Here is a 25,249-nt window from a genome sequence, read left to right as displayed (position 1 = left end):
TTTGCTATTTCCGAATTCAACTGTCGGCTACCGACAAAAACAACATGGTCCTCACACCTCCTTTTCGGATGCGGCAAACAGAGAATAGTGTCCTTTTAGAAGTGGACATTCCAAGATCCGAAGATGATAGCTCGCTGAGAGTAGTCGTGGATAATGACAATATATTTGGACTGGCTGGAGCAAATGCGTACTTGCCTTTGGTCTTCCCGGAAGGAGTACTATCTAATGGATCTGCTAAGTGGACTGGACAATCACACTTAGATGAAGCAGGTGCCGCTTTGTCTTTGTGCAGATCAAATGAACACAGTATCCTGGTAAGCATACGCAAGGTTCAACCTGGCAAGCAGATTGATGGGTTGGATACATTGAAGCCCAGCGTGTTTGCTGTACCTACCAGTGGAGACGCAGAACAAGATGAAGAAGAACGTTTGGCAGGATTGGAGATGTTACAAAGGGGAATGGAAGCTGTTCAAAAGCAAGAAGCAGAAGACGAAAGCAGTGGTGGAAGAGGATCGATCATCGAACAGCCATTACTATTCACACCCAAAGTTGGCACGGATATCAAGACGAGACTGCATGAATGCATTGGAGAGCTGCCCCCTCTCCAACAACGTCGAGAGCAAGCTGAAAAAGCCGAGGAAGAGAAGTGGGATGAAGGAATGTACTTGGACAGCTTTGTGGATGAAGAAGGTGAGATTAAGCATTTGTTGAATGCAAGTTTGAGCGTCGGCACCACAAAAGCACAAGCCAGTGGAAGAAATTCTAGCCTTACCGATGTGAACGAGGAACGGAGGAGAGATGCACACCTTCTACTTCTGGAATTGTTGCTTGCATTTGCCTATGATCGTCGTACAACATTAGGCGACCCTACCGTCGAATCAGGATGGACGATCGCCGTTCTTTGTCGTTCTTTGGTCGCTTCTTGTACGCCAACATCCATTCAAGCGGATAATGTGATCAGTATCTTGAGATCTTCAATCAGAAGGCAATTATGCTTTACGCTCTATCGACATTGGCAGCTCAGCCTACGAATTGCCGCTGATGTGAGCACTCTTTTACGTGAGAAAGATGCTGCTTTTACGGCTGTACAACAGATTCAAACTCGATTCGAAGAAGGTGATGATGATGCATTGGCAATCTATGATCAATGCGTCATCAAGCCATTAGCATATTGGTTCGATGCACTATTCTCAACTCAAACATTATCTTCTCTAGCAGATGAACTTGAACATGCAATTTCCACCATCACAAAAGAATACGTTGGGCCTACGTGGGACATAGAACTACTAGAAGAATCTGCTCGTGAAGCAATAGCACAAGGAGAAGGAGGCTTTGTTTAGATGTTGTTTCGGCCATTATCATCACCATCATGTAAAATACTGTATTTGTACCTCACCATCAGCAATGCATTTTGACCAGGTCACGTGGTATGTTTCCCTATCGCAAATCTTCCTTTATTGACCAAAAATTTTGAGGAGTTACAGGGCGTGTGTCAATGTACAGACAGACGCCTTGGAATGCTTGCAGTGCATCGAAATTATTCAGTGGTGCATGAATGAATTGGTGGTGGAGCAATTCTAGGCGCAAATAGTACGCACGCGTGATTGAAGATTTATGTCTAAAGAAAGGGTGGCTAAATTGAGTCACTATCAAAACCTCTTACTGAACAACCATCTCCAATCAGCCCAATATGCCAAAGGTGAGTACAGTGCTAGAGATCGATTAACTGGCTCGATCGACTGACACTTTGTCCTTCCTATCCACCCCACAGAACAAAGGAAAGGGCGGTAAGAACCGCAGACGTGGAAAGAATGAGAACGAAAGTGAAAAGCGAGAACTTGTATTCAAAGAAGAAGGACAAGAATATGCACAAGTGCTAAAAATGCTGGGAAACGGAAGACTGGAAGCACAATGTTTCGATGGTGAAAAACGATTAGCACATATCAGAGGAAAATTACGTAAAAAAGTTTGGATTAATACAGGTGATATCATCCTTTTGTCGTTACGTGAATTCCAAGATGAAAAAGCAGATGTTATTCAAAAATATACTGCCGATGAAGCTCGTTCTCTCAAGAAATACGGAGAATTACCTGAATCTGCCGAAATTAACGAAAATGACGGACAAGGTGAAGAAGGTGACGATGCTGTCGAATTCGCTGAAGGTTCTGATGATGAAGAAAGCGATGGAGATTTGGACGACCTTTGATCGAGTTTTTTGGACATATCCTGGAGAAGTTCATGCAATCTTCTCGTCTGTATTTCTTTCATCTGACTGGTTTACTTCGTATGTAGACGGTGTTGATACCATTCTGCAAACGAAGTCAAAAAGAGCAATAGATTCTATTCATCCTCAATTGCGACGAGAAAATTGTTCTGTGTGATGGCCCATTACAACATGCCTGTGCATATCTGTGCGCTGTTGTGAGAGGCATGGGCCCGCTATCGGATTTCGAATGGGACTGTGCTCCTACTTCTAATATGAATCTCATCTCGGACCTTTAATATTGATCCCAGACCTTTCATATTGCTCAGCACTACTTTTAAAACGATATCTGCTCGTATTTCTTCCTTCTTTCCCCACACCATCCCTTTTTTTCTCATCTTCTTAAATCAGCATCAACATGGAGTGGTCTTTACTCTCGCCAAGCAGTACACCGACAGAAACATTCTCGGTTCTCTGTGGGACGAAGGATGAGCAAGCTCAATTTTTTCCTTCTAAGCCACAACCAGGTATGATAAAACATTTTCAGCCATTAATAGATGCCTTGGAAAAGTGCATCGGCAGCTATCCTGTGGCATCAGCAGAGGAGGTCGAAGAAACACTCAAAAAGGATTGCCCGAATGCTATCACCGATCAAAAGTTGATCTCCTTTTCTGAATATGTCTATCTGGCATGTCTTCGTGGTATTCCGATTCGTTTCGATTGTGACCAGATATTCGGTAAGCCAAAGTATATGTGGTTTCACTTTGATAAAGAAGCTGTAAGTGACCCTAAAATAAAGACTTTTAATAAGTTGATTTACTATTTTATTGACATCAACCTTCTTTAGTGGCTGAATACGTATTCAACAGATCAAAATATTGATCATGAAGTAAAGAATATTGAAAGTAATATCGAAGATACATCCGACCTAATCATCAAATACGACGAAAGCAAAGATGTAGAGCCTATTATAGAAGAAGCTAAAGAATTAAGCATTCAGGAAAAGCTCAGTAGAAGCCGTATCAAAATCATACTTCGGGACACTCGTCGACAATTCCTTGGACTAGAATTGGATCGTCACTACTTTGATTATATCTCAGAATATTGGGAAAAAAGCGGTCATAAAGGAAGAGAAAAGACTCAGAATTCTGATAGAGTTCGAATCTTCTATATCATGATTTCAATGATTAAAGGTAAAAATGAATTCTGTGAAGATTACGATCTTCTAAAGTTTACGGAAGCTATTTTGACTTTTGCGATATGGAATGTTCGCGAAATACCAGTTTTCACTGAAGAACGGGCAAGTTTTCTCATTGAAGAGTTTTTCCCTGAAATCTTAGGCTCACCGTCAGATAGCAAATTCAAAAGGAATGAAAAGTTTGCAGGCTTATTATATCGATTAAGCAATTTCAACAAACATAATCGAGCATCCCAGTCAAAGTTCTCAACTCCGCTCAAAATTGTAAAACGATTGGTTTATTTGGAGCACGAGAATTAGTCCGTTCTTATGCACATGAATATACGACTCTCCATTTCATTTGATTCGTATTCTTTACCTATGTACATATATTGGTATCTATTCTATACAGCCTTTCGTATATGAATGATAATAATATATTTTATTCACTCCAACCTGATGACGTGAGCTTAGTTTTGCTACCATATCCAGCGCCAGCATTGTTGGGTCGAGCATCATCCTCTTGATGGTAGTGCAGGCTAACCGGCCGTTGCGGATATTCTACCGGATCTCCACTCTTTCTTCCCAATTTTTATTTTTTCCTCTGCTCTTGTAGCGCGCAAAAATAGACTTTCTCTCTCATACCCACCTTCCAATCTTTTGCTTCTCTTTGCTTTGCGCACGCTATCATCTTGTAAGCACATTCAGCAATGCTACGTCAAGTTGTTCGTCGTACGGATATCCTTAAAAGAGCCCCAATCAATTCACAGCTAAGGACAACAATCACACTGAGTATGTCATCTTCACCTTCTCGTTTAAATCAAGTGCAAAATCATTTGAGCGGCGGTGGACAAAGATCATTCTCAATGAGCGCAAGTGCATCATCGGCAAGTGTGGGTTCCGGCCCAAACCCAACAACAAGCTCAAATCGAACTGGAGGAGGCGATGATGGAAGTGAAGCAAAAGTCATCACCAGCAATAATGGTAGCACGTCAACAATCTTACTCAATCGACCAAAAGCATTAAATGCAATCGATACAGAAATGGTACAATTAATCAGCGAAGGAATCGATCAGGCACCAACACAGAATCGCATCATCTTACGTGGTAAAGGTCGTGCTTTATGTTCGGGAGGAGATGTTTTGGCAGTGGTAAATGCTGCAAATAGTCAAGATGCTGCTACACGTCAACAAGCATTAACATTCTTCAAGAATGAATTCGAATTGGATTACAAGATCGCCATGCTTGACAAACAATCCATACCTCGAGTTTTGATCAGTATTATGGATGGTATTACGATGGGAGGAGGTGTAGGTTTGAGTATCAAAGCACCAATTCGTGTCGCAACCGAAAAGACGATGTTTGCAATGCCCGAAACTGGTATCGGATATTGGCCTGATGTCGGTGTAACAAGAGATTTGGCAAGATTGGACGGAAAGATCGGTGTCTATCTAGGTATGACCGGTGCACGTATTTCTGGTGAAGAAGCCTACTTGACCGGATTGGCAACGCATTTCCTCAAGTCAAACGTAATCGATGATGCATTGCACCGTTTGGCCGCATTGCCTCCAAATGCATCAGCAGAATCGGTTGCCGAAACTTTGGAAGAATTCGCATCTGACCCGATCGAATCATCATCTCAAAAATCTGCTGATGAAGCCTTGCCAAAGAGTCCATTCTTTGGTCTTCGTCGTGTTGCTTTGGATTACGTTTTCGGTCTTAACAATGTGGAAGCGATCTTGCAAGCTTTGAAAGATATTGCAGAGCAAAGTAAAGATTCAGTCACAGCTAAAGCATTGGCAAAGATCAATGTACCTCTTGATGCATTCGGATTAGGTGAATGGGCTCAAACCACTTTGAAGACTTTGCACACCAAATCACCGCGCAGTTTGAAGGTCACCTTCAGAGCTGTCAAAGAAGCTCGTCAAAATGACATTCCAGCAGCATTTGAAAAAGATATGCGATTAGCAACGGCATTTTGTGATTTGGGAGTAGGAAGAGATTTCTACGAAGGTGTGACATTCACATTGACAAAAGATCCAGCAACGGGTAAACGTAGAGAAGGAATTGCAAATTGGGATGCAAAGACGGTAGAAGAGGTTGATGATGATAAAGTTGAAAAAGTATTCTTTGGATCTTTGGAAGATGCAAAATATGCTGGGTTAACGATGGACATTCCAAAATTGGAAGGATTGCCATCTGGATCAATCAAGAAAAAAGTATCCGTCCAAGGTGTTGGACCGTTACATTGGGAAAAGGGACATAACCGATTGGCTTTGCCGAGCGAGGCTGAATGTGAGGCTTTGCGTGAGGGCAGCCATCCTGCAGCGGGTGACTACCAATTAGAGGGAGATGAGATGATCAAAATTCTGCGAAGATCGAAGGATAAGCCTTCGTTGGAGTTCAAGGTGAATGAATGGCTAAAACGCAGACAGGCATAAAAACAATGTGAAATGAATCTCATGCATTTTTAATTATGATGTGTATGTATAGCATGGTGACCAGAAAATTGAGAGAGATAATGCAAGGGAAAAACGAATGATACAAAATGATACATGAAGGTAAAGCGAAAAAGTAGCACATAATCACTCATCATGAACGTGGAGCTTCTTTACGAACAGCAAAACGTGATGATGGTTGAACAACTTCATCGTCGTATTGACGAACTGGACGACCTTCTGCAGTGCCCAAACGACGATCGTTGTATAGACGTGGAGAAGTGTAGTTTGATCTCGTTGGTTGTTGAGAGTAAGCAGAAGGAGTGTAGGCTGGAGCATCTTCAACGACGACATAGTTTACAGTCTCAACTTGCACACCATCATCACGATGAACGGCAGTAAAAGGAGTTCTTGTTTGACGAACGTTACCAACTCCGCTGCTATTACGTGGTGGAACACGAGCGCCCAATTGATGACGAGATTGTGAAACTGGTGGAGCGGCAATTTGTCTTTGTTGCATTACAACTTCATCATCTTCTTGTGGTGTTTGTGGAACACCTTCGGCCGTTGAACGTGAATCGTAAAATTGATCATCTAATGTGTTTGTACTACGACCTGCTTGTTTTTCCAAATCTTCATTGGATGATTGTGAACCGGGGATCATACGTGCTTGTCCACGGTTTGAAGCTGTGTTTGCAGTTGTTGTTGCACGGTTCATTCTACCGTGGAATTCTTCACTTGAAGTCTCGTTTGGTGGTGTGATGTTGCTTTCATCACTCAATCCAGTTTGTGCACGTGGAATGGAAGACGAAGAGAAGTAAGATGGAACGGCAGTATTTTGTACTCCTCCATCTTTGCGCATAATGTAATCTGCAAAACGTGCTTTACGGGATTTTGGTTTTGAGCCGGAAGAATTTGTTGATGTTTGACCTCCTGAACCTGAACCACCGCCAGTGTATTTTAGACGGTCAGCATATGAAATAGATTGTTGAGATGCTTCGTGTGCTTGACGGGCTTCGTCGGCCAAATTGATGTACAATCTGCAAGCGCACAAGACACAAACTGTTGTTTGTGGAATGGCCAAGATCAAAGCCATTGTTGGTGACAACTTTAGTAAAGTGAGAATTGTGATCATCAAATTTGCAATGAATGTCAAGATAAAGTAAACGATTCCTTGACGTAATAAAACTGCACCAATGTGACTTGGACCGCTCATTTGAACCAAACCAAAGATTGTCAAGAATAAAACGATTCCGTCAAAAATGATTGTGCAAACGTATTTAACCCAATAATCATCACGAACTGCGGTCCAAACGCATCCACCTTCTGTCCAAGCAGCACCACCACCGGGAATCCATGAAACAGAGACAGCGGTAACGTTTGCCATCCAAGCAGCACCTAGACCGCAAGTGAGAATACCAAGGGTAAACGAAACAAGAACTTGAGCAGGGCCTTCATAAACGCAAACGGTACGGCAAGCCAACAAAATACTTGAACAAATGACGCAGAAACCCATCAACATTTCTATCATTTCCAGAGTTGCAGTACAGTTGATCTCTTTGACGGCGTAGAGAACGACAAAATTGACGATGAAATAACAAAACAACAAAAATTTGCATGCGAAATAAGCCAATTGTGGCCATCTACGTTGACGTTTTCCGGTGAGGATACTCCAATCGAATTTTGCGGAAAGGAAGACGTCGTAAAAGAAGAATCCGATCGAAATTCCGAATAGGAACTTTGCAACTTCAACGCAATGCGCTGTGACCACGGGCGAAGCCCAGTATCCTTGGTTGACCATTTTGTATAATGTGGGGTGGTGAGAGGGTATAGGTATGGGTATGAATTAGGGGTTGAAGGAAGGTATAAGGGTAGCTGTCTTCAAAGTGGCCGTAGAGGGGGTGACAAGGAGAATAGATTGTGATCAAAGTAGATATTGCCTACTTTTTATATCCTCCAATGAATTCTTACTATCGTCCGTATTAACTTCACCCAATCCAAAGCCCGAAATGAAAAAGTGGCTAAACGGTATACTCATATGCAAGAATGATATGTTCTTTCCTCTTTGCGAGACAATTTAGGGTAATTTGATTTGCATCTGAGCAAGGGGAATATGACGCTTACACTAAATTCGATGACCGAAGAGGAAGTTGCAAAAAAATGGTATAGTCCGCTCTTTTGGAAAAGAGTGGGAAAATGACCTCACTTTGACATTTGAGAGAGTTACAGGTACGAGAGAAGATGCACTTTACCATTGTTAAAGCAAGCCTCAATCTATTCCATGCATCAATGGGGCAGATGTACAGTATGGCGATTAGATTGATTCTTGTGGGGACTAATCATATTGAAGAGAAGCTTAAATGAATCTGTTTTAATTGTATGCAATCTGCAGGGGATGGCTGAATATCTGCTGAGTGTGAAATACAATTTTCCAAGAAGAAAGTTAAAGGTTAAAACGCCGTGACAGGCAGTGTAATTTCAGTTGATTTTGCCCGATTAGATGGTGAATGACCGTTTGGGAACGAAAATGCAATGCAACGTGGCTGGCAACTAACACACACACACACCTTGCAAACCGGGAATTTAGACTTTCTGTTGATGGTCATGCACAGTCGTCTGTGCTTATTGCATTTTAGCGATAATAAATACACTATCAACGGCATGGGTGCCTAAACTTTGTTTTGACAGAGTGGGATTGGGCGGGCGTTTTAGTGACGTGGGGGCCAAGTTACAAGTTTTAAGCGGCAAATTTTATAAACTTAAAAACTTGGACACACATATAAACTAAACTTCTTAATCCTACGCTAACCGTTGACTGTTTTGGATTTTAGTGGATTATGCAAGGGGTGAAAAACAACTTTTCTTACTTTTCAATTTAAACCCTCACACGAGAGAGTATATTGTAGAAACATACTGTGTGTTATTCTTATAGCGTGAGAGGAGATGCATGGCTACATGAACCACTATCACTACATGCATACATACTTGTCCGTATGTTATCAACATCAGCGGTGAACTTTATCATTTCATATGCTGGGAAAGCAAGTTAATGTCCGCACCATGCAAGCGAGCGGGTAAGGGTCTTGAGGTGATGCACATGTACTCAACCGGCAGTTTTGGGCTGATGTGATTTTCGGTTCACATGCTTATACTTTCACAAAATCCTCGGTCATCACTTGGCGGAAAAAGATGGCGAAGTGAGCCGATAATATAAGCAGTGTGATTATATAAAGAGACCTGCTCGGAAATATTCACGTGGCTTTCCAGTACCTCAATTCTGGGAAGAGTGTATCTAATTTTTGTGACCGGCATCGTTCTCTTTGTCTGAGGCTATAAAATAAGCTATGACCCGACGATCCGATCCTACTTAGTTCCCCCAAAAAACGGTCCCTGAAACATCAACATCATAGCTAATCATTTCTTCTCACGCCCAAGCCAGAGAGAGAGGTGTGGAGTTGAGAGTGAAATACGGGCGTAAGTTGAAATAAAAGCGGACGGTTGAGTTAATATACGCGTGTTTTAAAAGCTTAAAAAAAATAAGAACTTTAGTTAGGATAAATGCGTAATGACGCAGAAGTTGATGATGAACAAGATAAAAGATCTAAACGTCCATCCACTCAGATCGTATTTTTTATACATCCCGATCCGCATGATTCCGTCAAGCTAAATTGATGAATCGATCAAGACATCATCAACAAACAAGATGGATGATGAGGCTTTAAGGGCTATGATGCCAATGAGCTTTGGAAGGGTGCAAAGGCCAGTCAAGAAGGGTAAACAGGAAACTGCACCAGAGTCAAACAATGGTTTCGATCCAACGGAGGCATCCTCTTCATCAGCCGCTAACGGGAATGAACCGGCAAACCAGTCCAATGGAAACACTAACGAGAAAGTCTCCATTCAGCCGGCCGAAGATGAATTAGACGAAGATGGATTGACAGCTGAAGAAAGAGAAGCTAATCGAATAGCGATGGAAGAGGCCAAGAACAGAGGAAGTTCTGATGACGATGACGAAGATGACGATTCGGATGATGATTCAGATCTAGGGCCCGAGCCTGAAGGTCCGGATATCAACACCGCGCTTCCAATCGATCAAAGGGTAGAACTAAAAGACCATACAAAAGCCATTTCAGCACTTTCAATCGATGCAGCAGGAGCTAGAATCGCTACGGGCTCATACGATTACGATGTAAAGTTGTGGGATTTTGGTGGAATGTCACAATCATTCAAACCATTCAAATCATTCGAACCAAATGAATCGTATTTGGTACATGATGTAGCCTGGTCGCCGGCTGGAGATTCGCTTTTGGTAGCATCAGGTACGGCTCAGCCCAGTCTGTACGATCGCGATGGCTTGCACATTGCTACATACAAGAAAGGAGATGTGTATATTCGAGATATGAAGAATACGTCAGGCCATGTGGCTGAATTGACCTCCTGCTTTTGGCATCCAAGTGAAGTTAATACATTTGCTACCACAAGCGCAGATAGTACGGTGAGAATATGGGACGCTGAAGAAACGCAAAAACAAAAGAATGTAGTAGTGGTAAAGAGCAAGGATAGAGGTACACGTACAAAGGTCACTTGCGGCGCTTTCAGCAATGATGGTAAGATGCTTGCAGCTGGTTGTTTGGATGGAGCATTGCATATATGGTCCACAAGTGGCACATACAGTAGACCCAACGCAACCGTAGAGCTAGCACACGAGCATGACACTGTCACAAGCTCAGTCTGTTTCTCCAAAGATGGTAGAACGTTGGCTTCAAGAGGTGGTGATGGTACGGTGAAGCTGTGGGATATTCGTTCTTTCAAGAAACCGTTAGCACAACAGGAAGGCTTGTATAATTCATATGGTCAGACAAACGTCATCTTCAGCACAGATGAAACAGCAATCATGACCGGCACTTCTGTTCTACGCAGCGAGACACAAGATGGCTCGATGGGCAAAGTGTTGAAGTCGGGTGGGATTGAAGTACTCTCCCGCTTGGACTTAAAGCCGATTAGACATGTTCCGATCGAGCAAGATTCACCTGCAAGTGGTATTCGACTGGCATGGCATTCACGTATCAATCAACTGTTTGCATCAACATCATCGGGGACAGTCCACTTGTTCTACTCTCCAGAAAAGTCAAGTCGAGGTGCATTATTATGTGTGGGTAAACGAGCAAAAGCAAGACCACGCGAAATAGACGAATACGAACTTGGAGAAATGCAAATCATCACGCCCGGTGCAATGGATTCCGATCAACGTGGTCAAGGAATGAGTCAAATGGCCAAAAAGAGAAAGATGGAAAAGATGCGTCAAGATCCGGTTGCTAGTAGAATGCCAGAGAAACCTTTAGATGGACCAGGAAGAGGTGGAAGGATCGGAGCTGCAGCAACACAACATATGGTCAAAAGTATTTACAAGGAAAATTCTCGAGCAGAAGATCCGAGAGAAGCTTTACTGAAATATGCCGATGTGGCCGAAAAGGATCCACAATGGACGGCAATGTATAAACAAACACAACCAAAGCCAATCTTTCGTCAAGATGAAGAGGACGAAAATGATTGAACAAGTATACCAAGATTAAATCATATGTATTATATAGTACAAATTGCAATAAAAATGAACGATCCAAATATACTTTGGCCATATCATGATTCGCCAACATACATTTCTAATCCGCTGTAATTTGCTAGATCATCCTTTTTCTCCGAGTTGATTGTAATCATTGCTGTCCTTCGGGCGTGTAAGATGCAATCATTAAGTGAAACGCCAGTGTATGATGCACCCAAGACACTCAGAGGGGCATTCTCTGTCTTCTTGAGTGCTTGATGAAGTTCATACATCCTTTCCATATGGCCAACAGTGTAGGTAGGAATGCAATCCTTTTGCACTGAGATTCGTTTGATAATATCAGGATTATCGATAATACTACGGTCTTGACCTGAATCTTGTAAATGAGGTTCCAATACTATAGAAGCAATTTCGATTGCGAGTGCTTCTTTGTTTTCCTTCGTATCAGTTGCGTTGATCAGATCGTACATAGCAAAACCTGGTTTCCAATACGGGCCTCCGAACATCATCGTTAACTTGGTGTAAGAATCTTGACCGGGTACAGCCTCCGAATCAAAGACGGTACCTAAATGTCCAAACGGATTATCACCTTCTTTAGCAGAAGCACGTGGGATCAAATATCCAAAAGCGGGCGGTAAACGAATTTTATATTTGGCTGGAATGGCGAAATTGACGACGCAAACGGTCGTAGAAGGATTGGCTGCAAGATGAGGTAGCTTTGTATCTTTCAACAAGCCTTGCAATGCTTTTGAAGGAAGCGAAGAAGTGACTTTGTTAAAGACTTCTTTCTTTCCACCTTCCGAACGAATGACTGCTTTTCCGTTTTGTTCTTGTACGTGTATACTGTCGATCTTGCTATTCAAACGGAATTCCACTCCTCTTTGACGACATTCGTTGGCGATTGCATCCGTTAGCGTTTGAAGACCATTTTTGAAGCTCAAAACACTCGACTCAGCGACCATTTTTGTGATTTGCTCGCCCAATCTATCTATCATATATTTTCTTAGCATTAACCGTTCCCCTTGCTTGAAATTTTCCACCTTTGCCCATTCTTCACCTTGTCTGCCTAAGAGGTAGTATGGCGTTAAGCGGATGTTGAAAGGCCAAGGCAGCCAGCTTTTTTTGTCTTGAAAAAGGGTCAAGGCTGGATGATAGACTTGCGGCAAAACAGCTCTCATGCTCAATTGAGAAACATCGGCAGCATAAATGCCATGAAACATGGCCGAAGCAAGATATTCAACAATGGCAGGCGTTGGCGAATTTTCATCTTTCAAACTTCCATCTTTATTTTTTGGTGCTAATAATCTTGTAAAGAAACCTTCAACTGTTTCGTCGGGAAATCTTGATCGAATCGGTTTGCGTTCACCAATGTTCAACGCATTGAGAATATCTCCAAAATCTGCTTTCTGAAAAATGTGAGATGGCTTGAATGAGGTTTGAAAGAGTGACCATTGATCATGCGGAAGGACGTGAAAGTGACCATCATATTTGATCATCCTTCGATAAGCAGATTCTGCCGTTTTAGGAACGGTAATCACTTCACCGCCCAAATCGAGAGTTGCAATGAGTTCAGTTGTTGAAAGACCGCCTAGATCTGCCATTCGAATACTACGTGGACCGGCTTCTAGAAGAGCACCTTCATCATCTTCCATCCCTACGGGTTTTATTCGATCACTCTTTACCCATCCTCCTACTCTATCTGCTGAATCGTATACGACAATTCGATGTTTTTCATCATTGTTTAGCAGTCCTCTTGCTAGGTATAGAGCATGAGTTAGTCCTGATAATCCCGCTCCGATTACAGCGATTGATCTTGTTGGTGGATAGGCTGGTCCTGGTGGTTTGGAAGCTGATCGTTCTTTCTTTGTTTCTGGTTTGGGTTGATGGATTACTGTTGTCTTTTGCCGTATGTGTGGAGTGAATGTTTGTATTTGTGAACGATTGTATGCGACCAGCGCAAATGGTTTGTTTATCCGAGAGGAAGAGATTCTTATTGACATCTTCGATCTCTTTTTCCTTTGGATCTTGGTGAATGGAAGAGAATATAGTGATGCATACAGTGTTGTATATTAATCATGCACAAGCGCAATGACCTTTCCCCGGTTCAGGTCATCTTCTAGCGTTATGCTTACTAAGCACTGGATGATTCCCTTTGTTCTCTTGTGCTCTACAGATTGACTCGGCGCTTCCGGTATTGTATTTAATAAACGCGTACACAGAATGCAGGCAATCGATTCAATTTAATACTCCTTCCTGCTTGCTTATGGCACAGAACACGTTTACAGGGCGCGTCCAAAAATGCCTCCACTTTTGTAGGCCCTAGAATTGAATTGCCAATAGGATAAACTGCATTTGATCGGGAATATACAGACAGACAGCAATTGATGACGGCCTTTGCCGGATGTGAAGGATTTATAGAATACAGTGTGTATGCACTGCACTTGGACGGTGAATAGCCGAAGACTCAATCACAATTAACTCTTTTTCATCATCACCATCATCATCATTCCCTGATCTCCAACAACATGCGTCTTTTAAATCTTGCATCACGAAACGCAACTATGGCCAGCAGAAGTGTGAGTTGGAAATAGTGTCTCATTGGTATCATCGTTGCTGACCTGTATCTCTTTCATTACTAGGCCACCTTCTCTGCTCGTCAAACACGATTGGCAACGTCCAATTTGCATTCATCCGCAATCAGATTTAGAGAACCAACACAATCAGAAGAATCAGTTAAAGCTGAAAAGCATAATCATTCACCTGAAGAATTACAAAAACAAACTGCAAAAAAATCAACAGATCAATTTAAAGAAGAAAATCATTTTCCAACAGCAAGTGAAGAAGCTGCAAAAGCTGACGTTGCAAATCATGATCCTTTACCAGATCATAAAAAGAAGAAATCTTCATCAAAACCTTAAAGAGAGATGAATGTGTAATCATGTAACGCCCTTTTCTAGCAAATCAATAAAGACAAATTTTTCAAATCTCAAAACATCTATTATTCTGCAAGATCAAATTAATGTACATTGCTTCTTTCATTTCGACTCATCCTCCTCTTCACTATCATCATCACTTGCTAAATCTGAACCATCAGCTCTTCGCGGCTCATAATCTCTTCCCAAGGATCCATGTGCGGCCGCCATTCCGGATAATGTTTCTCCTTTCTTTTCCATTCCGCCTCGATCGGGTACAAGAGAATCACGTATTCTCACCGCTAAACTACTACTGCCCATTCGACCTTTTCTGGATCGCAGCGTATCACCACCATTTGCTGTTTCACTTCCGTCACTTTCTTCTGCGCTAGATTGAACTGGTTGTTTTCCTTTGTCCGAACGTGTACTTCTCTGTCTGTCAATATGCGGCGACGGAGAAGGAGTGGAAGAGGTACTGGCTACATTGAGATTCGAAGGTGGGTAGCCATTCCTTCTCCATTCTTGCTTCACCTTATCATCCTTCTTTGATTGAATCGATCTCATCATTGCACTTGGAGTAAACCTTTTAAAGCTATTTGATGATTCACCTTCTTCATCTTCTTCATCCGTTTGAGCTTCTTTTGCATGTACATGATACGGTAATGGAACTTCACGTGAGACACGATACATATCCACATTACCCAAATGTTCGTTCTCCAAACGTAAAAAGTTCCATTGCCAACGACGAAACATTTCCAACATTGCAATGATAAAGATACGCGTAAGGCTTCCTGCTGGTCCTCCCATCAAATATATCGTCCAACCAAAGCGTAAGAATACGTTTGTGATCATTGCCCAGTAATAGAAAGGCCAATACTGTTCATACACCAACTCGTTTCGCAAGAAAGGATATCTAGCCTTTGGTTGCAACAGACTCCAATCCATTGTGATATCCCAAGAAGATGTATAGACGGAATAAATCGTTCCAAAGATACACCAAACGATCAAATCTTCCTTTCTTCTTGAACCATGATAACGGTAATTCAGATAGAAGAAATAATTCAAGATTGAACTTGTATACTTTCCAGCATTGACCAAGTGCAAATTTGCCGTATAACGTGAATCGTGCCAACGACGAAAACATTGGACGAAACGTAAGAATGCAGGTGTGGCCAACAAGACTGCCGTCCAAAACGTTTTGTTTGGATCACATTGATTCGGATAAGCCCATTTGTGATTGTATTGACATCCGATGAACCATAACATACTGATGGACCAATTGATACTGTTCAATTCATCACCGAGGAAGAAATCTCGGAACTCAACCCGCGAAAGGGTTCCACCGTGGAAGACACGCAACAGGGTAACGATCAACCATTTGCGTGCATGGTAATATCCGATTGGCAGTGGATTGAGCATGATCACAACAACCACTACTAGCCACACCAATGGCCAAGTAGTCGGTGCGATCGAATCAGGGAACGGATTGATGAACGAAACCCAAAATGCGATCGAAAGCAACAAGAGAAAGAGCGCAGGAAGTTCAAAGAATTGATGAAAGTCCAAAACATGTCGAACGTCCCATTCAAAGATAAAGATTGCATTGACTCTTGCATGATGCCAAACGGCTAAATTGAGTCCAAATAGTAGTGCAAAAAGGGTGGGTAGTAATTCCGCTCCATACACTCGCATCAATTGATCCCAAAGTGGGATTTTCGTTGGGGTATCATCGTGCATCGCATTGACCAATCCTGCCACCGTTGCACAAACTGTCACGCCAAGATAGAATCCTGTCCTTGCCATGCTGAAATGATGAGTGGAAGAATGCTGCTCAGACGTGGTTCCTGTATGGATTCGAAGACGTTCCAGCGCACGTTTGCGGTTTCCATGTTCAAAGTAGGCCGTATAAATTTCTTCCGTTCCTTTGAGAAGTTTCTCCACAGTTTCAGAAGCAACCAAAACGCTTGGTGCAACTTTTGAATGATAATAAGCATCAGCACAATGTACCTCTGTAGTTTTCTCAAACTTTTTCAAGATCTTGGCGAATCCAGTTCGATTGAGAATCTTATAGTTTTTCAAGATTTCCAATCCCCTATAATACTCCAATACAGCCGTCTTGAGCTTCTTGCGTGCGGCTTTGTACCTTTCAGGATCATGACTCAAAGCGGCCAGTCTGTTTGCCTTTCTCAATTCCTCATCTTCCACTTCTGATAGCGTGCCACCATACACATTTAACATTTTTGACAATGCAGAAGCACGCCTTCTATCACCTTCATCTACGCTTGTTGTGAGATTATCTTGTTTGGAGGTGGGAGCTTTTGTCTCATCTTGTGATCCAACATGATCAGTCGGTGTCGCTGGTTGACCTTCATTCCTTCGAAGTTGCATAGAGGCACGTTTGAATGTTTGAGCAGGTTGCGAGATCGGTGCAACCAAATGACTGATTCGATGACTTATATCTGTCCATCCTTCTCCTGCATTCTGATGGGTAGCCTTGTATTCCCTTCGATGATCTGCTAATTCCTCCAATTGTCTGGCCAGCATTTCATATCGTTTTGCCATATCATTCTCTCGCGAAACGTAAAAGTCAACGATTCGTTCCAATTCACAATCAAGTGCTTTAAAGAACAACTTTTCTTGATCATCAAAAGTTGTATTGATCACTTCGGATAATCGTACTTCACCTTTTTCTTTTCGTTTTGCTCGTTTTGCACGTTTTTTTGGCGTCATTTCATCTTCGATTCCAATTCCGTTTGGTTGCATTCCATTTCGAATTCTACCAAAAATTGTTTGATCACTTCTTTCGTTTTTCATCTTTCTTCTACTTCCACCTTCTTCTTCGCCTTGTTCTAAATCTAGCTCTGGCAAAGCACCCTGTCCTGCTTCTTCGTCTTCGCCATCTGAGCTCGTCTTTTGGGTATCTTCACTGAATCCTTGTTGGTGCCTGGAAGCGTGTGGCTGATCTACACTTTGTTCCGGAGGTGGATTCGTTGGCGTAAATTCGAGCCGCAGTCCCGTTCCATCCAGTGACACTTGTGGATATCTATCTTCATGATCATCCTCAAATTCGACACGTCTGCTGTTGGATGCATGCTGTCGTGCATCACCTATACGTCCACCCGTTTCCAGCGTGTTGCTTTGATCGTTAGGTGACCAAATGGGTGTATCACTTGCTTCTCCACCGCTAGCACCACTCAATCTTCTTTGTCGTTTACGCAATCCATCAACGGCAGAAGAAAAAGTTTTCAAAGAACTCGTATGAGAAGAAGTTTTACTTAATTCCAATGAAACTCTTGCTTTGTACCTTTGATCAACACGTTTTATCAACTTTTTCAATCCACGATAATTGATGTATGCCTTTCTCCATTCAACCACCACATTTTCTTCCAAATAACGAGCAAATTTCATCTTCGCTTTCTTTGGTTACTTTAGGGCTTATCTATCATTGTTGGATCGCATCATAGTTGTTTGTTGTGGTATGAAGGTATACATATGCTATCATCATACAGTGATTCCTTTGTTTTCAATTTTAATGCACTCAATTTAAAATATTTGTCCGAAAAAAGTAAAAGAACGTGTTGCACTACAGTGAATTCATTTTAGCAGCACCACACACACGCACATCCAACACAGTGGAGAAGCATAATTAGTCTCCGCGGGAACACGCATAGCATTAGGCGTAGAATGCATCATGGATAAGTCTAAAACTTCTTTTCATTCAATTCATACAACAAAGTACATTGCAAATCTTATTTCTGCTCTCCAACTAAAGTCTGACGGATATCCACGAGACCTCGTTTCTGTTGACCATTTTGATCGAAATTGTCAGGATGTAGCCATTGTTGAAATGCTTTTTGAATTACAGGCCATTCCGTCTCCAAGATACTAAACCAAGCCGAATCACGACTTCTTCCTTTGACGATATAATGATTTCTAAAAACACCTTCAAACGTGTATCCTAATCGTTCAGCTGCCCTTTTGGAAGGTGCATTAAGGGCGTTACACTTCCATTCCAATCTACGTGTATTGAGTGAATCACCAAAAACGGCAGTCATTGCAAGATAAAATGCTTCTGTTGCACCTTTTGTTCGTTGAATTGATTTTGAAAACATCACATGTCCAATCTCGATTGCTCGATGAGGTTTATCCCAACGCATCAATGCCAAATATCCCAATGCCTCACCTGTTTTTACATCAATGATCGCATACGTGTATGGATCATCAGTTGCCCATTTCTTTTTCATTGCTTCTAGGAATGCAGATTGATCCGCAAATGGTCCTTCTAACATGTAAGTCCATAATTGAGGATCATTCTTGATCTTTTGCCAAATTGGTCCAACATATTTCTCGGATAAATGCTCTAAGGTAACATATCTTCCTTCGATTCTTTCTGGTGCCTTTCCTACCGTCTTTGATTCTACTAATGGTCCTACCGGTTGTTCTTCCGGTACACTCATCTTGTTTGCGAGGTGAAGATGGTGAGCAAAGGTGAAGGTTTGATGTATGCTGTGAATATATTTTTATATGAGTCAAACACAATCTTCTGATCGAGTCATTACCATCTTTTCCATTATGCCGAATCATCCGCACGCTCTACACAGCACGCGTCTTGTGTTCAAACGCTAAGTCCGAATTCAAACCAGGCGGGCTTACCGCATCATGATCTGTTTGTCTGTATAGTTGATTATTCATTGATGATCATCATGACATGTTGATATGGTTTGAGTACTAGTTTATTATCTCTAAGTCATTCCCTTACTAAAGATAGAATGTCAACTTATAAAGGTGAAGTCTTAATTGTTACCGGTAGTGCGGATAAGTTTCCCTCCACCTATTGTGTTTTATTTTTCGGTTTTTGACGGGATATTTAATGCAGGGCAAAAGAAAAACAAAAGTTTGTATGAATACGAATGTGCATTAACATACGTCCAGTGCCTTAATTGCATTGTATGCATGCATGGACACAATTACGAAACTTTTTCCCAGCCGGCACGGAAAGGGAGAATTGATCAAGAAGCCGGTTTCAATTAAGCAATTGATAAAGATCTTTGGGATAGTGGCATACATTCAATCAAAAAGATGATTAGACGACTAAACAATCCTTCAAGACTATCAACCACTCTGAAATCATGGCGGGCACCGTTGATGCCAGATCAATAGGTCCCGGTAGGCCTGAATTGGCTGAACAGGAAAGAACAAACTCTACAGCACATACCACACCAATGCAAAGTAGAAGGCCAAGTACGACACCAGATGAAGATATTGAAAGACACCAGGAGGAAAAAAAGACGGATGATGATGATCCATTGGTTCTCAAAGGAAAAGAATCACCATACAATTGGTCAAACAGGCAAAAATGGTTAATCACAGGATTGGTAGGCTCAGTATTTTTTAATACAACAATGGCAAGTTCGATTGCAACGGGTGCAATGGAACAATACATTGACGGTTTCCATGTTTCAAAAGAAGTCGCAGTGCTATCGTTATCCTGTTATATGATTGGATTTGCACTAGGTCCACTTTTATGGTCACCACTCTCGGAGCTGTACGGACGCAGACCAGTCTTTTTGATTTCTACACCGTGTTTCATGTTGTTTAATTTAGGATGTGGATTCGCTCAAGATATGCCAACTTTGCTCGTTCTGCGTGTTTTTGCAGGTTTGTTTGGTGCTTGTCCACAATCTGCAGCAGGTGCAACAATTTCAGACGTTTTTGCTCCGATCGAAAGACCTTGGCCAATGTTGGTTTATTCGTTTTGCGCTTTTGGTGGTCCTGTTTGTGGTCCTTGGGCTGGAGGTTTTTTGTACGTGAGCGGAAATTGGCGTTGGATTTATTATTTGTTGGCAATCTTTGCGGGTTTGAATACTATCCTACAAGCTTTTTTACTTCCGGAAACCTATACACCCGTTTTACGCAAGAATAAAGCTAAACGATTACGTGCTCAAGGTTATAGCCATGAACAAGCACCGATTGAAATGCATATGACTTGGCATGACATTCTCACAATTTATCTTGTCAGACCATTCTCGATGCTCTTTAGTCCACGCGAACTTCCTCTCATTTATGCGGCTGCATGGACTGGATGGGCATATGCATTATTGTTCATCTTTTTCGAAGCATATCCAGTCATCTTTTCTGGCATTTACGGTTTCAATGCAGGTGAAACAGGATTATGTTTTATAGCATTCGGAATTGGAATTTGTCTTTCGATTCCGATCGTTTGGTATTTCAATCGAATGGCACGTAAAGTTGCTCTTGCAAACGGTGGTCATATTCAACCTGAAATTCGTTTACGCATGGTTGCTTTTACCGCTCCGCTAATGGTCTTGGGTTTCTTTTGGTTCGGTTGGACATCGAGAAAAGAAATTCATTGGATCGTTCCAATCTTAGGCACAATTCCAATCGGAACGGCCGTCTTACTCTCTTTTAATGCGTTGGCAGTTTATGTGGCTCAATGTTATCATATTTATGCTGCTTCTGCTTTAGGCGCAATGGCTTTCTCACGTTGCCTTGTTGCCGTTTTCAGTGAGTTGAACATATGCAAATCATACAAGCAGAAATACTGACTTTCACCTCCCCCCTCCTTTTCAGTGCCTCTGTTTGCCCGTCAAATGTTCGAAGGATTGGGTCCAGGATGGGCAGCGAGCATTTTGGGTTTCGTATCGCTTGTTGCAATTCCAGTACCATTCTTTTTCCAAAGGTGAGCTGTGAAGTGGAAGCTATCGATTGACGCACATGACTGACATCCTTTGTTTCATTTACAGATGGGGAGAGGATATCCGTAAACATTCAAAATTAGCCATCAGCACATAATTTTTCATTCTCACACGCACAGCATTTCACACATTATACACACATAGAGCTTCAACATCATGTACATTAATAATAGGATTCTCCAAAGACATTTCCGTGGGATCACGTTCGTAAACGAGTGATTTGAACGTTTAGAGGTTTTTGACGAGTCATGGTAAACGTATCTTTGATTCCGTCCAAGAAAGCATTTTGATCGAAATTTTCTGCTAATCGAATATCGAATTGCATTACAAATTGCGCAAGGAATAAACGCATTTCCATATATGCCAAGCTCTTTCCTACACATCCTGAAGGTCCATAGCCAAACGGCACAAATGCATTCTTTTCAAACGCTTCTTCTCTTTCCGGTGAAATCCAACGTTCAGGTCGGAAGTTGTTAGGATGTGGGCTGAAATTACGTGGATCACGTTGAATGAGTGAAGTTGGAATAGAAACAACCGTTCCAGGTGGTAAGAATAAACTCTTTTTGTTTCGTAGTTTGATTTCCGTTTGATCGGATTTTGCGCCAAATTGACCTTTGTTCGGTGTCACACGTTGAACACCAGATGCTACCGGTGGGAACAAACGCATTGTTTCATTGATGACTGCGTTTAGATATGGACAATCTTTGTTTAACGCATCAAAGTCTTGAATTTCACTCGTTTCGATATCCTTTCCAAAAACTTGTTCGAGCTCTTTTCTCAAACTTTCCAAGCATTCACGATTTGTGGCCAAATTGTACAAAGCCAAGGACAACGTTGAAGAAGAAGTATCACTGCCGGCAACGATGAGCAATTGAGCGTCTGCAATCAGCTCTTTCCATGTATGTTTCCATCCGTTTTCCGTATCTTCCTCTAAGAGGTAAGAGAAAACATCGGGAACACGAGCGACTTGACCCTCTTTGTCTGCTTGCAAATTCTTTTCTCTTTGTACACGTTCTTTCACAGCTTCTTCCGTATAGTCATCAAACGCTACCAAAGGGTTAGGCAACAAGCGCAAGATGTGTGAAAGGTAAGGCACATTCCCGATAATCATTACGGCACTCATGAAGCTCTCCAAAAGATGAATCTCATTGGAGAATTTCCCTTTTTGAACCATGTTGAATGAACGTGAGAAGCCCAATTCTCCCATGATATCAAACGAATACAGACAACACCATTGATCGACTGGAACAGCTTCTTTTTCGCCAGCAAGTTTATTGAGTTGTTGCATGACCTGCCGAGTACTGGCTAACAATTGTTCTTCGTATGACTGCAATGCACGTACGCTGAATGCTTGATCCCAAATTCTTCTTCTTTGTCTTCTATGGGTTGGATTCATTGTAACGTGCAAATTCAATGCCCGTTCACCTTTACCGCCATGAACGCCTTGATACCATGGACCTTTGACGCATTTACTCGTTCCGCCCAAAATAGAAGTGACGGCGTTTGGATCGTTGATCGATAATTCTCTTGGTCCAACACGAACGATGTCACCGTATCGATCGTGTAATTTTGTGAATGTGTGTGGTCTTTCACCGGCAGCATCCATTGGAACGGAAGTCCATTTTGTCAACGCGAAAGTGATTGGACCGGGATATTTGCGTAGTTTATGGAAGAAGAGACGATAGATTGCAATACTCATTAATAATGTCGTGGTGTATAATGCAGTCAATGTTGAAACGGAAAGGATAACTTCTTTGATTGATGCATGATAGTTGGTGATCAAATAACGTGACCAGCCTAACCAGCCAGCCAAATATAGGAAGATGACTGCAAAAGGATGAGGATCATGACGTGAAAAGATGAAATGTGATAGCAATGCCAAGCCAATTGTTGCTTGGTACCTAGCATTTTCTCCGTCAAGATGAATGATCATATTTGTTGAATGGTGTCAGATGGAGGAACAAAGAGAAGTTCCATCAGCTTAGTATTGCTTTTAATTTCATTGGATCTTATGACATGATTCTATCAGGAACCGGAAAGTGTTGTATGCGGTAATTGTTCATTGTTCCCCACAAAAGCCATCTTAATTAAACACTGCGCCACCGCATTGACCAAGCGCGGCAAATGGAGCGGTCCGAGAAAAACAAACAAAGAGGCACACGGGCTAAAGAGGTGTCACAATTGTATTGAGCAAAGGAGGTACACACACATACACTAATGATGATCATACTTCACTGTGGTTTTGGCATGGAACACTTCAAGGCGTACACCACCACTTGAGCCAGTTTGTTGCATATTTGCCGAAGAAACATACCATGGTTGAGGAAGGGTACCATTATTAACATCTGCGTAAATCTTAAACCATTTATGATTTGGTGCACGAATTGTAACATTGAATTTATTATCATAATTCGCTTTTGATAAATCAGCAGTTGCAAGTGCTTGTGATCCGATAGAGTATTTTCCTTTGATCCTTTCTACATTAGATGTAAATCCAAAAATTGCAAGATAATCTTGATTGTACGATAATCCATCTGTCCATGAATAAGTAACATTGAATTCATGCCCGGGTGTGATGGAAGCAGGCACTTTCATGCCAACCAATCCTTCTGCGTTTGCATATTGACTCAAAGTCAAAACGGCGCTGATCAAGAGAGGGATTGAGAAATGCATTGTGGGTGTAAGTTGGCTTGAAATGTGTTGGATGGGGAAGTGTTCCGTTTCGACACAACAAAGTTTATCTCCTTTTATATCTTTACATTGCTTCAAGTGATGCTTATAGATTGGTGAAACGAAGATCTCTAATATTGTGTTATTTGTGCTTGTATCACTGAAAAGATTTCGGATTTGATTGACTAGCGTTTTTGAGAACTGCAAGATCCGGCTTCAATCCAGAAGAGGTAGCACGATCAAAGGTTGCGAACAATGAAGCAGGCGAGCATGGCTCAATCTATAGAACAGTGCCATATCCCGCCAGGTATGCAAGCGGACCTCTCCGTGTATGTCAATTTACGGAATAAGTCGCCGGCATTTCTTTGTGGGTGGAGTGCTTTTGTTCACTGCATTCAACAAAGCGAATGTCATATAGAGGAGTGCATAACGGTCACCTGTCACGAAAGAAGGATTTTAGGAACCATGAATGTCATTAAAAATAGATCATAAAGTACAGGCACACATTAACTGTAATTGATATGGGTGCTGGCATGGAACACTTCGAGGCCTACACCACCACTATCACCAATTTGTTGAATGTTTGCCGAAGAAATATACCAAGGTTGAGGAAGGGTACCATTATAATAATTTGCATAAAATTCAAAATAACCATGACTTGGTGCACGAATTGTTGCATTAAAAGTACGATTAAGAACGAGTTTTGATAAATCTGCAGTTGCAACTACTTGTGATCCAATCGTACTTGCTTCTAAAACATTTTTATCATAAGTCATTCCAAAGATTGCCATATATTCTGCACAATTGGTTAAGCCGTTCGAGAATGAGTATGTCACATTGAACAATTCTCCAGGCGTGATTGAAGCAGGAACTTTGATTCCTGTTAATCCTTCTGCACTTGCATATTGAGTTAAAGCCAAAGCGGCACTGACGAAGACTGGGATAGAGAAACGCATTGTGATTGTATTTAAGTGGGATTGGATGATGGGGTATTTGTTTTATTTAATATGCTATATTTATTTCCTTTTATATCTTTACATTGTCTCCTTTGAACATAAGACGTCATAATATTGTTTTGTGTGTTATATTTGTGTGCCTGAAAGTTGACATAGACTACCATGGATCTCCGTTGATTAAGTTTCGGATTTGAATGACTAGCTTCCGTGGAATACTGCACAATTGCACAGAGTTCGGCTTGAATTAATCAAATAATGACGCAGGCTGGGGGGTTATCGCAGTGCCTTCCCGCTAAAACGGAAAAAGTCGCCGGCACTTGAAAAATAAAACCATAAATATCATCATAAAACGGGCTCTTGTCTTGTATCGATCACTACCTCTTCGGTCATTACGCCGAAAATCAGGATATAATCGAGGTACATACGTCATGACTAGACATTTTGACTTAAAGACATGCCGGCACTCCATAAACTTACTCTACCATGTCACGGGCTACACACACATCCACAAAGCTACTGTTTACGATGAATGTCCATTTTGAATTCCTTTCATCTTTTGTATTAGTATGAAAGTATGATTAGAGAAACATCCTTGGGTTAAGGGTTGAAATATGAAC

At 41.7% G+C, this 25,249-nt stretch overlaps 13 protein-coding genes across 13 annotated transcripts; 7 read left to right on the top strand and 6 right to left on the bottom strand.

Annotated features, from left to right (window-relative positions):
- Window positions 1-20: 20 nt before the first annotated feature.
- On the top strand, window positions 21-1,679 carry FA14DRAFT_54294 (uncharacterized protein). The gene has a single exon (XM_025502507.1). The coding sequence runs from the start codon at window positions 45-47 to the stop codon at window positions 1,338-1,340; it is 1,296 nt and encodes a 431-aa protein (XP_025356652.1). The 5' UTR covers window positions 21-44; the 3' UTR covers window positions 1,341-1,679.
- Window positions 1,680-1,690: 11 nt separating this feature from the next.
- FA14DRAFT_155754 (nucleic acid-binding protein) lies at window positions 1,691-2,206 on the top strand (the record flags this gene model as incomplete). Its single annotated transcript, XM_025497783.1, has 2 exons — window positions 1,691-1,699; window positions 1,772-2,206. 2 exons carry the CDS (start codon window positions 1,691-1,693, stop codon window positions 2,204-2,206), a joined length of 444 nt encoding a protein of 147 aa, XP_025356651.1.
- A 415-nt stretch (window positions 2,207-2,621) lies between these two features.
- On the top strand, window positions 2,622-3,701 carry FA14DRAFT_155753 (uncharacterized protein; the record flags this gene model as incomplete). The annotated part of the gene is made up of 2 exons (XM_025497782.1): window positions 2,622-2,981; window positions 3,051-3,701. The coding sequence occupies 2 exons, from the start codon at window positions 2,622-2,624 to the stop codon at window positions 3,699-3,701; spliced, it is 1,011 nt and encodes a 336-aa protein (XP_025356650.1).
- A 545-nt stretch (window positions 3,702-4,246) lies between these two features.
- On the top strand, window positions 4,247-5,821 carry FA14DRAFT_121188 (ClpP/crotonase; the record flags this gene model as incomplete). Its single annotated transcript, XM_025496450.1, has 1 exon — window positions 4,247-5,821. One exon carries the CDS (start codon window positions 4,247-4,249, stop codon window positions 5,819-5,821), a length of 1,575 nt encoding a protein of 524 aa, XP_025356649.1.
- A 1,006-nt stretch (window positions 5,822-6,827) lies between these two features.
- On the bottom strand, window positions 6,828-7,619 carry FA14DRAFT_123163 (uncharacterized protein; the record flags this gene model as incomplete). Its single annotated transcript, XM_025496553.1, has 1 exon — window positions 6,828-7,619. A coding segment is annotated over one exon (792 nt), but the record flags the coding sequence as incomplete, so codon positions are not given.
- A 2,169-nt stretch (window positions 7,620-9,788) lies between these two features.
- On the top strand, window positions 9,789-11,372 carry FA14DRAFT_121148 (WD40 repeat-like protein; the record flags this gene model as incomplete). The annotated part of the gene is made up of 1 exon (XM_025496448.1): window positions 9,789-11,372. The coding sequence occupies one exon, from the start codon at window positions 9,789-9,791 to the stop codon at window positions 11,370-11,372; it is 1,584 nt and encodes a 527-aa protein (XP_025356647.1).
- Window positions 11,373-11,515: 143 nt separating this feature from the next.
- On the bottom strand, window positions 11,516-13,189 carry FA14DRAFT_115992 (Protoporphyrinogen oxidase; the record flags this gene model as incomplete). The annotated part of the gene is made up of 2 exons (XM_025496146.1): window positions 11,516-11,802; window positions 11,857-13,189. Coding segments are annotated over 2 exons (1,620 nt in total), but the record flags the coding sequence as incomplete, so codon positions are not given.
- Window positions 13,190-13,903: 714 nt separating this feature from the next.
- On the top strand, window positions 13,904-14,296 carry FA14DRAFT_155748 (uncharacterized protein; the record flags this gene model as incomplete). Its single annotated transcript, XM_025497781.1, has 2 exons — window positions 13,904-13,954; window positions 14,018-14,296. The coding sequence occupies 2 exons, from the start codon at window positions 13,904-13,906 to the stop codon at window positions 14,294-14,296; spliced, it is 330 nt and encodes a 109-aa protein (XP_025356645.1).
- A 3,718-nt stretch (window positions 14,297-18,014) lies between these two features.
- Window positions 18,015-19,083, bottom strand: FA14DRAFT_54215 (acetyltransferase). The gene has a single exon (XM_025502506.1). The coding sequence runs from the start codon at window positions 18,745-18,747 to the stop codon at window positions 18,040-18,042; it is 708 nt and encodes a 235-aa protein (XP_025356644.1). The 5' UTR covers window positions 18,748-19,083; the 3' UTR covers window positions 18,015-18,039.
- Window positions 19,084-19,211: 128 nt separating this feature from the next.
- Window positions 19,212-21,180, top strand: FA14DRAFT_135025 (MFS general substrate transporter). Its single transcript, XM_025496993.1, has 3 exons — window positions 19,212-20,815; window positions 20,882-20,990; window positions 21,055-21,180. Exons 1-3 carry the CDS (start codon window positions 19,420-19,422, stop codon window positions 21,101-21,103), a joined length of 1,554 nt encoding a protein of 517 aa, XP_025356643.1. The 5' UTR covers window positions 19,212-19,419; the 3' UTR covers window positions 21,104-21,180.
- Window positions 21,181-21,223: 43 nt separating this feature from the next.
- On the bottom strand, window positions 21,224-22,729 carry FA14DRAFT_104135 (cytochrome P450; the record flags this gene model as incomplete). The annotated part of the gene is made up of 1 exon (XM_025495700.1): window positions 21,224-22,729. A coding segment is annotated over one exon (1,506 nt), but the record flags the coding sequence as incomplete, so codon positions are not given.
- Window positions 22,730-23,216: 487 nt separating this feature from the next.
- Window positions 23,217-23,932, bottom strand: FA14DRAFT_161092 (uncharacterized protein). The gene has a single exon (XM_025498963.1). It carries the CDS (start codon window positions 23,677-23,679, stop codon window positions 23,221-23,223), a length of 459 nt encoding a protein of 152 aa, XP_025356641.1. The 5' UTR covers window positions 23,680-23,932; the 3' UTR covers window positions 23,217-23,220.
- Window positions 23,933-24,182: 250 nt separating this feature from the next.
- On the bottom strand, window positions 24,183-24,632 carry FA14DRAFT_155742 (uncharacterized protein; the record flags this gene model as incomplete). The annotated part of the gene is made up of 1 exon (XM_025497780.1): window positions 24,183-24,632. The coding sequence occupies one exon, from the start codon at window positions 24,630-24,632 to the stop codon at window positions 24,183-24,185; it is 450 nt and encodes a 149-aa protein (XP_025356640.1).
- Window positions 24,633-25,249: the final 617 nt, after the last annotated feature.

This window comes from Meira miltonrushii (assembly GCF_003144205.1).
Source record: "Meira miltonrushii strain MCA 3882 unplaced genomic scaffold FA14scaffold_2, whole genome shotgun sequence".
NCBI lineage: Eukaryota > Fungi > Basidiomycota > Exobasidiomycetes > Exobasidiales > Brachybasidiaceae > Meira > Meira miltonrushii.
Note: the sequence above shows the minus strand (reverse complement) of the source record. Positions and strands in the feature narration are given on the sequence as shown.

What these genes read in the sequence shown, in the direction of transcription:
- FA14DRAFT_54294 (XM_025502507.1), top strand. Translation starts at nt 45, where the DNA reads ATGGTCCTCACACCTCCTTTTCGGATGCGGCAAACAGAGAATAGTGTC.
- FA14DRAFT_54215 (XM_025502506.1), bottom strand. Translation starts at nt 18,747, where the DNA reads ATGAGTGTACCGGAAGAACAACCGGTAGGACCATTAGTAGAATCAAAG.
- FA14DRAFT_135025 (XM_025496993.1), top strand. Translation starts at nt 19,420, where the DNA reads ATGGCGGGCACCGTTGATGCCAGATCAATAGGTCCCGGTAGGCCTGAA. An exon ending in TTGCCTTGTTGCCGTTTTCA is followed by an intron (nt 20,816 to 20,881) that starts GTGAGTTGAACA and finishes CCTCCTTTTCAG; the next exon opens with TGCCTCTGTTTGCCCGTCAA. An exon ending in GTACCATTCTTTTTCCAAAG is followed by an intron (nt 20,991 to 21,054) that starts GTGAGCTGTGAA and finishes TTTCATTTACAG; the next exon opens with ATGGGGAGAGGATATCCGTA.
- FA14DRAFT_161092 (XM_025498963.1), bottom strand. Translation starts at nt 23,679, where the DNA reads ATGCATTTCTCAATCCCTCTCTTGATCAGCGCCGTTTTGACTTTGAGT.